The sequence below is a fragment of the Zerene cesonia genome, chromosome 15 (genome assembly GCF_012273895.1).
Source record: "Zerene cesonia ecotype Mississippi chromosome 15, Zerene_cesonia_1.1, whole genome shotgun sequence".
Classification (NCBI taxonomy): domain Eukaryota; kingdom Metazoa; phylum Arthropoda; class Insecta; order Lepidoptera; family Pieridae; genus Zerene; species Zerene cesonia.
This window is the reverse complement of record NC_052116.1, coordinates 3,788,922-3,800,987: the sequence shown is the minus strand read 5'-3', so window position 1 is coordinate 3,800,987 and position 12,066 is coordinate 3,788,922. Positions and strand designations below refer to the sequence as shown.

The window sequence follows — 12,066 nt, the reverse complement described above, 5'->3', positions numbered from 1 at the left end:
TTAACCGGTGAGTGATCTATTACGGGCCTAAGCCAAGTAAATAGATTCATTTACTGATAAAATTAGGAATTAATATTATCTAGCGATTCCCTACACATACATGTCTGCTTGTAAGAACTTTCTGACTATTCTACATGTATTTAAAATAACTGCTTTTTGCATATTAACAATAGTATACGATGGCAAATTTAAGGCTTCTAATGACCGATGTAATTGTTTAGGAACGACTCCGGTTGTTGAAATTATTATTAATAAATACGATAGTTCATGAAAATCTAAGAATATTCGAATTACAGTCCGTATATATTGTGTGAACATGAAATTGACATACGACTGATAGGATTAGTAATATCTGAGTTTTGCTAGTATTATATTATTATGTGTGACTTGGTACAAATAACGTTCTATCTAAAATGCTGCGTACACTTCCTACCTAACTCTTAACGTATGCAGAACGCTAATTTTCATATTAATTATCCATTTCGTATTCAAAATAAATATATAACACTAGCTGCGCCGTGTGACGTTTCTTGTTGTGATCTTCTTTTGTGAAGTTTCTTGACCGCCTCCTTGGTACAGTGGTAAACGCGTGAGCGTAGAACCGAGAGGACCTGGGTTCGATTCCCGGTGAGGACAATAAAAAAAAAATGTGTCGGTCTGGCAGGACACAGAAGGCTGACCACCTACATGTCCATAAAGAAAATCGATCAGTGAAACAGATGTATATCATCTGCCCCATACCCCAGTAGGGGACACGGGACTTCACTTAGCTGCGCCGTGCGGTATCCACCCGTGGACGAACCCACAAGCATTAACAAGTACTTATATAGATCATGTCTTAATAATTCATATGCATAAGCTACATTAAAGTTTCATTAAAATCCATTTAGCAGTTTTTACATGACAGAGTAACAAACATTCATTCATAACAAACTTTCGCGCTTATAATATTAGGACAATTAAAGTTTTTACCCCTTACTTCCAGTCCCACATAGCATTTTAGTATTAAACTCATATCATCCCCAACTTATATAGATGACAATCCATGTAAAATCTGTATTAACTTCTATAGAATAAGCGAACCATTGAATGGTTCAAAAATAGGTATGAGTAGAGTTTTTGTATATCCACTACGTCTTCATAATTTAGCTTGGTTTGCGCAGACGGTAGTTAATGCCATCAATATGTTTACCTATTATTAAGAACACTAACAGTATTCCCTAGTAACGGGCCCCATCTGTTTTAAGTTTTTCTAGAAATGACGTATTGTTATACGTTTCATGGTTAACGGAAATATTTTCGATACTCCATTAATTACAATGCATCTAATAAAACACACAAAACATAAAAAAGATATATTACACCACATTGCTTATAAATTATTATTCACATTTTTATAATTTCACCTAAATCTGTTCGAGCTACTTCATAAATTCATCATATAATGTACTTCTTAGACAAACATTTCGATATCACATATTTAGTTACGCACATATTCACGAAATACTTTCTTTTATTTTCTTAATACCTAAATAACTACCTATCCTGATAACTCGAATTGAAGCTCTTAGTCATACTGTTGTGAACATAGTACAATGTTTTCTTAGTTCCAAATAGCGTTTGCCAAATAATTAGTTGATCGGCAAGCTAACGTGCAGATGTTTGCCAATTTTCTTCTGTACGCATTTTAATTGCACCCATCATCAAATGCATTTACTTGACAGCACTCAAAGCGAAAATCATTCGAAGTTTACTCTGATCCTTTCAGTATTTGGTTATAATATCATTCGAATTCAGCATTGCTTTGGTTTGCAGTGCTAAAATTGTATTTTCTTGTATTTGATTTTAAGCGGGTATGATATATTTAGAAATTTAAGAATTTTTAATGGATCTTAAACGCGATTTTTTCATTATAAATATGAATAATTTCAACCCATCGTTTTGAACGCTACAGCGAGGGTGGTCATGGGGATACAATGCGTCGGGTCAAATAACAAAAATAATAAGTCACTTTTTAATTTCTTTAAAAGTTAATATCGAAGCGATGAAATTGTAGATTCTTCAAAATGCATCGATTAATTTTACGCAGAAAATCTGACATTAAAATATTGAATTGTAATCGTAACACCCGGTTTCAACATTGGTTTTCAATAATTACGGTAATTTTAGATTATATGGAGAATCATTTCAGTAATTCCATTATGTGGAACACGTTAAATCCAATGCTTCACCGGATTCCGGTTGGGCGCCAGAACTATATAAGACGTCTATAAAGTGCATCTAAATATTAATGACAACGAAACTATTAAACGCACAACTAATTGTTGACTCATTAGAATCGCTTGCCAAGGGATAGGAATGATTGTAATGGAAGCTTATTACTAATGCATGAATACGTTAATGAATTTGAGTTTATAATATGAGAAGAATGATGTTAAAGTCTGAAGAAATGTGAAATGGAAAAATGGACTTACCGTTATATATGGCAGAATAATATAAAAAAAGTTTTCGAAGTAAGTTCATGCAGTGCCAAATACACCCCACGTTTGGATAACTTGCAGATAAACTTTTCCACCGCTGGTTTTCATCGGTTTCGAGTAGGTACGGCTGGCTCGCTAACAGTTCTTTTTGAATTTTTTCAACTTTCTGGCAACTAATTTTCTCATGCTGTTTGTTATGAGAGACACGAATCATTTAGTTATACTCAAGTGATTCCAATAGCATTAATTCAAAACTTGTATCAATGGTCGGTAGAAACTAATTTCCAATATGCTCATATTTATTGTTCACACTCTGTAGACTGGCTGTAGACTTCACAATAAATATGCTGAAGATGTATGTTTTCCCTAAGTCTAAATAAATGAAAGTTTGTGGTCCATCAGCTTGTCCAACAAATTGGTTAGATTTAATGTAATTTGTATTTTCTTTATTCTCCAAAACATAAAAATAAGATTATAATGTATTTTGTTTACATGTGGTGTTTACCTACAAGAAATTGTACACTTTGCATTATGATTGATAAGATGTATACTTGTTTGTGTGTGTAACAATTACTAGTAAACCCTTTAATAAACAAATGAATATATGTAATATAAATTTATCTGTCAGGTGTAGACAAAGAGATTTAAAACAATCGATTTACAGTTCTCATCCATCCTCGGTGACAATTAAAACTATTATCGAAGCCATTATCAATATTAAAACCTTTAGCAGCAAGATTTAAAGCTTCTTATCATTCAATTTTGACGTTCATTTTTTCATAAACATAACGATTAAATCTTAAGCGCTAAAGCGCAGATATATGCAGGGATTAAATTCTTTGAATGAATTATATGAATCTAATGAATGAGTGAAATAAAAAAAATGCATGTTTGAATGAAAAACTAACATACCGGCATATATACATACGTTAACTATATAGTAGATTTGATTACGCAAACCTTTTACATTAATGTGCTTGCTCTAAGTCTATTTTAACTAACCAAATAATACCCAATTAATGTCCGATCTGATTACGAGCCAACTCGTTACTAAATTCTATTGCAAATTTACATTATTATCGACAAAAATCTGTACAGTCACACCCATTCAATTTCCTTTGACTTGTTTCCCTGTTCATTTAAATGAATTACAAATGGTGTACTTACTTACTTACTTACTCATCTGGCGCAGTGACCCCAATGTGGGTCTTGGCCTCCAACAACAAAAGACGCCATTTATCCCGGCACGGAACGATGTTTGACCAATCACTTCTGCGCAGTGCCACTAAATCGTTGGTTACTTGGTCCGCCCAACGGTACTTGGGGCGGCCAACGGACAAATGGTGTAGGTACCTGAATTATCTGTGGTATCAATTAGCGCGAATTGATTTATGCAGAATGTATTATTTTGTACGTGGCTGCATACTTGTGCCAAAATGTTTTCCGTTGTGTTTGGCGAGTATCCTTCCTCGAACTTGGCACGTTGGTGTTTACCAAAATAAAATGTTGCCTTACTTTTTACGCGTCCGTCAAAAGTGACACTTCCTTGTTCAATGGTATCCAATGAATACGGAATTTGATGTCACATGCTTCGGTGATCGTCATTGACTCGAAAAATTGATGTTATCATTGATCAAAATGTTGTTAAGAACTGAGGTTGTAGTTGGACAGAAAATGTCTATTTGAAATGAAAAGTAAAGTATTATGTATATTTCATTTAATAGTAGAAGAGAAACCCACACGCAAACTCAAACTTTTTGGTCATTGGTTTGCTTGGACATTATTATTTATTTTAGTATTTAATTATTTATTTATAACTATAATTTTAATTAAAATTAATTGTGTGTGTATGTGTGCAGGAGTGGCTCAGTAGTGAGACTCGACTAGACCTCGGACTTCAAAATCGATAAGTCGGGGTTCGAGACCGGGCGAGCGTGCAGGAAATAAATTAACTTTTCAATTTATCTGCACATGTGAATAACATCACCACTGCTTAAAACGGTGAAGGAAAACATCGTCACCGTCATGTCCAAGAATCAAAAGTACATACTACACTACATGTGTCATCTGCCAACCAGCATTGGCCGGCGTGGTGGATTTTGGCCTGAACCCTCATAGGAGGCCTGTGTCCCAGCAGTGAGAACATAATATATGGGCTGGGAAGATTAATTTGTACATTATATGACATGATGATGATGATGATTAATTTGTACACTATATAACATCTCATTTCAATTTATAAATAACATATGTGAAACCTTAATTTAGTCATTCAGTAGGCAGGTACATAAGCCGTACGTAAGTCGTCAATATTTACAATCATTAGTTTCCATCTGTCAGGTCAACTCGTCTTGCTAATATCTTTCAAAAATAAATTCAAGATGGAGTTTTAAAGAACACCAAACAAAAGACCCATCTATCCAAAAACCAACGACCGTCGCTCACTTTAGGCAGAGCGGTATCTAGGGGGAATCAGCAGAATACACAAAAAATAAACAGTTCACTCCTACACACACAATAAGATTTATAGTCACCGATAAAAATACCACGTTGGTTCTTTCAAGTCGCCATCGTTCTAAATCTATACGATATACGTTGTTACGTACGTAAATAAATAAACAATGCCTCTGTTCACAGTTAACGCTGTGCAAACAGAAATTACTACATATTAATAGCCGTTTGTGATCCCGATGCGATTTCAGTACGATAATGTTATGCGGATAAACGTGTCAATCCGCGCGCGCAACGCAAGACATGTTTGCAAAATTCATTATTAATTTTCTCCTCGTTTTGAGCGGGTTTTCTAAGTTTTGTACAGGTTATATTAGTTTATAATATTGTGCTCTCTGTGTATAAAATCAATTCCATCTGCATCGGGTTGGTATGATTCTGTTTATAAAATAATCTCAAAAGAATGTTCTGGAATGTTTAATCATCAGTTATTATTAACAGTAGGGCAATCTATAATTATTAAAAAAATGTTCAGTTAGGATAATTATAGTCAAGTAATATAATAGCTCACTCACTTCAAAACATGCCCACTAATACCTACAACTCTAAAAGATTACATTAAGACTTCATTGGAATTATCATTTCAGAATTTTTTATTCATTGTTGATATAATATTACGTTCTAGATTTTCTCATGATTGTAACCTGTCAATAAATTGTTACTTGTAACATACGGCTAACGATTTACTGTATTATTTTGCACTAAATTATAATCTATCAACGTTCAATCGGTAAAATTGTCAAATTGGCATTCAATATGATAGAATAGGTTGAATATTACACAGAAATATGATCCTCACGATATAACTACGTAACTAGTATTCGCATTATAGTTTATATAAAAAATGCGTTAAATTGCAACCGAATCAGATCACAATTTGTTGATAGAATATAATCTCCCAATTAGATTATAATCCATCGGTTTTTACAATCTTACGTCAACATGTTGTATAGGTATTCTCTTCAAATTCTAACCATATTTTCTATTAAATCTATTCCAGATTCCAAATATGTTCCAATTTCAATTCACAAATATAATTGGAATTTATTTGAAACAGAAACACATGAAAACACTTCAAAGCGAACAATAAAATAAAATATCTCAGTATGGACCATTTTATCGTTCCATAGTTAAATGTTTTGGCTTTAATAATATATCGGGAATTAATTACATGTCGTAAAACAGTCTAGTCGGATTCAAGGGCCATATTTATAGCATCGTAACCGTAGGTAATAAACACCCGGTGCCGTTTTGGAGAATTTAACTCTATTTTTGGAAGGATAATTTTGTACCACAATCCTGTGTATATATATCGTGTAAAAGCAACATTCCATTTGCTATTCAAATAATAAACGTTCTTTTGATACAAAATTTTATATTATGTCTAGAACAATTTATTTTCAACCGATGTCCGTGATGCGATTATTGTTATTATTGATAGGGAATTGTATTATAATAGTAAGTAATAAGTATTATTGAATTGTATTAATAGCTTCTTGTTATTATGTAGACGAAAATCGAAAATACTTCATTATTGTGTAGTCCATTATTTCAAAAACTTCACTGTAAAAAGATCTATCGTAATAGTAGATAGATACCGCAACAATTTATAAAATGTATTTTTAATCAACAACGCAGTTTTAGAGTATTTTTCTCATAACGCCCTGCAATGTCAATGCTTTCATCTATATTCTTCTGTTCCAGATTGTACGAATTATTTAGCGCAGCCAGCAATGAAAAATGGCAAGCCTGCGGATCCCGCGTATGATATTGATGTCGCAAGTGAGTACTTTAAACTTTCTATTTATGTTTGATTCAATGTTAACCGAAATTTGATAACAACTTATATCTTTTAATCTTCGAAATTATATTATTCTGGAGTAACGTGAGTTTTTGTTTGAAATATTTTTGTGTTACATAAATCTGACCCACAAGTACTATTGCTTTAATATAATGTTTCTAATTTAAAATAATAAAATCGGATTTACTCTATATATATTAATTATCTTTTATCTTAGTCATTACCTATGTGATTCTGTATGTGGGAGTCGAGCACGGTTCGGCATGAATTAGGACAGCTTCCATCGGGGAAGTACCACACCCCCACAGAAAACCGTCGTGAAATAATAGCATGTTATTGTGTTTCGTACGGTGAGTGGGGGAGCCGGGGGCCCATATCCTTTTCCTTACTCTTCCCAGTCCTTTCCTATATTCCTGTCGTCAATCCTTCCTGAAAGTCGGCAATCCAGAGGCGTAAGGTCTGCAATTTGACCTTAGGTCTAAAACTTCAGCTCCATTGCCTGCTATAATATAAAAAAAGGGAGTTTGACATTTCTTTCAGTGCCTATTAATGGTAAATATATAAATTATAATTTGGTGGCAGGATTCTCAGTATCTGATTCATCTCTATTATGTTGTCATGGAAACTTATTCAATATTTAAGAGGTCTTAAAATTCTCTTAAAATTTAACTACCTGCTAGCCCCGGCTCCACCCGGATTGTTTTTTTTAACTTTTATATTAAGTAAAAAGAAATCTTAATGCGTCGTGGAACTTCTTAGTACGTATCCATATACTTACACTATATACTTGATAATATTTATATAGTGTCTATACATACGCTATATAAATATAATCAAATTAATCGTGTCAACTTTTATTACTAAATGACTATCTATTTTTTTTTTCAACATAGTCAAAATCTTGGGATAAGCATCTTCATAAGTAAAGAGAAAAAAGGTTTAATGCAAATGACTGCACTTTCACGAATTCGTATTCTTTTGCCAAAGTGACAGAGTAGGTGGTATGTATAGTGCATAATCACTCTAATGGCGAGGTAGAATTAAAAATGGCGGCGCCTCGAGCTACGCCATAATTGCTTTTGCAGAGCTGATTTACTTAAAACAGAATTATGATATTCATCGTGCTGATACAAACACGTAACAGATTATATTTTGGCGGGAACTGGTTAATTGATTTGTTACTGTTAGGAAACTAAAAATGTATTTCTGCATATAATATATTTAATACCATTCATGATGATCCATGGAATGATATCCCATTTCATGTATCAAGATAATATGATATGAAAAACATGAAAAATCAAATATACCCACATTTTGGCTCAAACACAACTTTGTTCACAGATTACGTAAGGACAATGATATCATTCGGAATTATAAGCTTGTTTGTCATGGCGATGGGGTGCGGCTTCTCTATGTATACCTTTCGCAACCCCAGGTATATGTTCAAGCGACTTGCTGCAGGCATACACTTCATTAGCAGTAAGTATACATACGAGTATACCTACACGTCCTGTAATTGTTATCTCACAGTTTAGGATAAGAAAAGTGAGGGAAATAATATCTCCATTGGGAAATGGTCCTTAGGAATAGTCTGATGGATATTGATTACAAAATTTTAAAGATATACGCGTAACCAAGTTTTCGAAGTATTTGAAACTAAAAATGAAATAATATCAGCAGAAATCAATCGATTTTTACTCGATGTAAAGGAATTCAAAGCACTTCAGAATATAAAAACAAATAATTCCAAATTCACACAATAGATAGAGTAAATTTTCTTACGTTTTATAAAATACATAATCACAAATTCTTTGTTTAAAAAAAAAAATAATATTGCTAAGCTCGCGTGTGTACAATGCGTGAAATTACTACCGCGCCTTTTATTTAGTGAAAAGCAGCCCCTGAGAGCCATTTCTCTTTAAATTAGATTACTTGTTTTACACACCAAATTTACCCCGAAAATATATGAATTTTCCGCGCCTTTAATTCGCTTGTGAGTTGTAAATAACGTTATGCAATTCATTTATAACAACAAGAAAACAACCTTTGTTATTTTTGGCCGTATCCTATATAACCACGAATAAATGGCGCTCAGGTGTCTCATTTCAATAACATATTGTATAAACATTAATCTTAATGTTAAATTAAATTATAAATGCATTCGCAAATATATTGCAAACAATTACGTCGATAAAGCATTTCTGTTTGCTTTTAACGATACCAATAATTTGCTATTTTGTGTCATAGTTTTAATTAAGCATCACTATCATCCTTTAGAATAAATAAATAACAATGTAGTAGAGAGAGAGAGTAGATCTTCATTCTTGTTTTTGCTCAGTAATGAATAGGCCATTAACATTTTCTATCAGTCTATGCTAGAAAATGACTGTAGTCAATGTAAAAAGCAAAGTATGATTTATTAAACATACATTATGTTCTATTATATATCTGATAACCTGAATTTTGTTATAATACTTCGCTTTTAACCTGTGAATGCATAAGTAAAATACGTTTTAACACAACGTAGGTAATGTCTACACCCAAACTTTCCCATTGTATAATCTTTGGCAGTGTGAGAGCCAGCAAACATTGATTTATTTTCATTATTAAATTTAATAAAACTCGTTCGTTCACTCGCTCGCTTACAAACAACTAGGATTAAATTTGATACAGTTTTCATAGGATTAAAATTTTCAGCTTCATGCACATTTGTTGTGGTGCAAGTAACAATGTCATCTGTGGACCACATGAAGAAAAATGTCAAATATATTTATCCAGAACGTGCCTACCATTAGTAAGTAATAAAACGAATTGCATATTTTTTGAGGTTTATAATTATTATATGATTGAATTTCTAAAATATTTTAGCTTATAAATTATCCCATAATGCATGATTGAGCTAATTTAATTACAGTTTAGAATATCTTATGTCTAATTGAATTAATCATATTGAATTGATAATGCTATTAGTGGATATTATTCTCTGATGAGCACTATGTATAAAGAAACAATAGGATATGCATTTAAGTGTTATTTTTTTATTTTCATGCCTACATAATACAAAACTGTTAAAGTACCCTGATAATTATAAATGAATTAAATTTGCACATAATTAATGCAATATATTATCAAATATAAGTAAATATCAATTTAATTCAACACACCTTTAACTTTTCTTAAATATCTTTGTTATTGTTAATAACCATTTTGTTTATTTCTAGCTTCCACGTCAGTTACTTTTTAGCGTGGTTCGTCGTGCTTGTAAACTTCTTCGCTGCGGCCTCTTTCCTGTGGTACTCCCGCAAAAGGAAAGGCGACAAGGCGGCCACCGACGAGCTTGCTATGGCGGACGAACCGACCATCATAGGTCGATGACCTTTCAGGCTTCCACACAGGCGACCAGCCAGGTCCAAAGGACACTTCCACGAGTCTCCACTGAACAGTGCTCAAATGACCAAAGCTAAAACAATATTCGAAAGTCTTCCAAATACGCTAGATGTTAAAACATTCAAGAGCCTAACGCTCTCAACGGAACTTACCTTTAATTTTTTCAATTTTAGATTTCTTTGTTAATCTTATAAGCGTTCAATCGCCATTCGCTTGCATGTGGTTTTATTATGTTGATATTGTGGTTATGACTTATAGGATTAACGAAGTATATTAGCTTTATGTCTATTTATTTAAGTAAATATGATTAGTATTTAAGTAAGACTAGGACTGTGCGTCCAATCTTTTATTTCATTTCCAACGTATTTGCTCATGCTATTTGTATTGCAACACTCATTTATAATCTTATCTATTACATATATTTCAGATTTTATGGAGCCCTAAATGAAAATCTAAAAGAATATATTGAAACTCTTCATTTTAACTAAGGATAAAATAAATTCAAAGAGTTATTCTTCATATCGATAGAAACATATTATTATTAAGGCGAAATAATACTGCCTTTTTGAAATTGCTAATTGTGCTGTACAATTGTAATATACGATACGAGTACAAACAGTTTAATTTTAGAGTGTATTTAATAAACTAATTTTAATGCTAATCCATAAAAATCGTATGTAAAAATCTTGTTTGGGTGAGTGACAACAAAATTATAAAAAAGTGAAAAGGTAAAATAACATTAAAATATTTTGACATAAAAGACCAATTTCTTGTTTTCTTTAACGACGGTAATTATCTAATACTACAATAATTTCTATTATTAAATTTTGACCATAACTTACTTAGGTTATCATCTAAATGTGTGAATCCAAAAATATATTGAATTTTGAAGGATACGTATAAAATTTGAAACAACCATGCAAAACAGAATAGAAATTGGTTCAAATAATCTTACTTTCATTTAGAAGGATTTTATCTACGGAGCAGTCACATATATCTACACACTAACCTAAGCAATTGTTCATAAAATCTATAACAAATACCCTTTTCTGTAAAGTGCTACTTTCGCTTGTGTAATAAGTAACCTTGATGTGAAGGCCACTGCAGGGAATGTGTATCTTAGCCCTTGTATGTCCAACGTCACAAGATTGTACCGTCGACGGGGAATTTCTATTTTAAAGTGAAATCAAACTCTCAGTCTATGAAATGCTAAAACTTTTCTCTTATATAAAAATACCATCGCGGATTCACACTCAATTAGATCTCTTGTTATCGTACTTATTTGTTCTAGTCAACTAGTAATACTCCTATAAACTTATGCACTGAAACTTTATTTGCTGTGCCTTGAACTTACTTTTTTGCCAAATTTAATGTTAAGATATTTACGTAAGATTGTAACTGTTATCTTTAATCAATCTATTTACATTTACTATTATATATTCAACATTTTATTGTTATATAAAAGACCACTGTTTATATAAATATTCAAATTACGCCTTAAATTAATTTTAGTAGCAGATTAGGAAGGTTTCTTTTTATGCATTCTTATGGATATTGTAAGTATGGGGATTCAGACGATAAATTATTTTCACTAGGATAGTATAGTTTTTCAAAGAACCTATAATAATTTGTTTTATTTGCGATTTTTCTTTCAAACTGATTAATATCGCCATAAAAAGTATCTTCACAATCGTCGGTAGTTTTGTCGTCTGCAGTTTACATTTGCGATATTTTTTTTTTTTATTCTATTGAATAAGTGAAGTTATTCAAACATTCAATCACTCTTCTAATAGTCATTTATGTACAATTTTATTGCCTGGAACTCCATATACTCACACGAAATACCTGTTGGAAAACTTTTCACTCGTCCACTCTGAGTTATAT

At 32.2% G+C, this 12,066-nt stretch overlaps 1 protein-coding gene across 1 annotated transcript in view; it reads left to right on the top strand.

The window, feature by feature from the left end:
• LOC119832682 overlaps positions 1 to 11,792 on the top strand; it is a 36,722-nt gene extending 24,930 nt beyond the window's left edge. Inside the window, exons 4-7 of the mRNA XM_038356394.1 lie at positions 6,696 to 6,773; positions 8,137 to 8,274; positions 9,493 to 9,589; positions 10,017 to 11,792. Coding sequence (XP_038212322.1) covers positions 6,696 to 6,773; positions 8,137 to 8,274; positions 9,493 to 9,589; positions 10,017 to 10,170 — 467 coding nt within the window. The 3' untranslated portion in view covers positions 10,171 to 11,792. The remainder of the gene's footprint in view (positions 1 to 6,695; positions 6,774 to 8,136; positions 8,275 to 9,492; positions 9,590 to 10,016) is intronic.
• Positions 11,793 to 12,066: the final 274 nt, after the last annotated feature.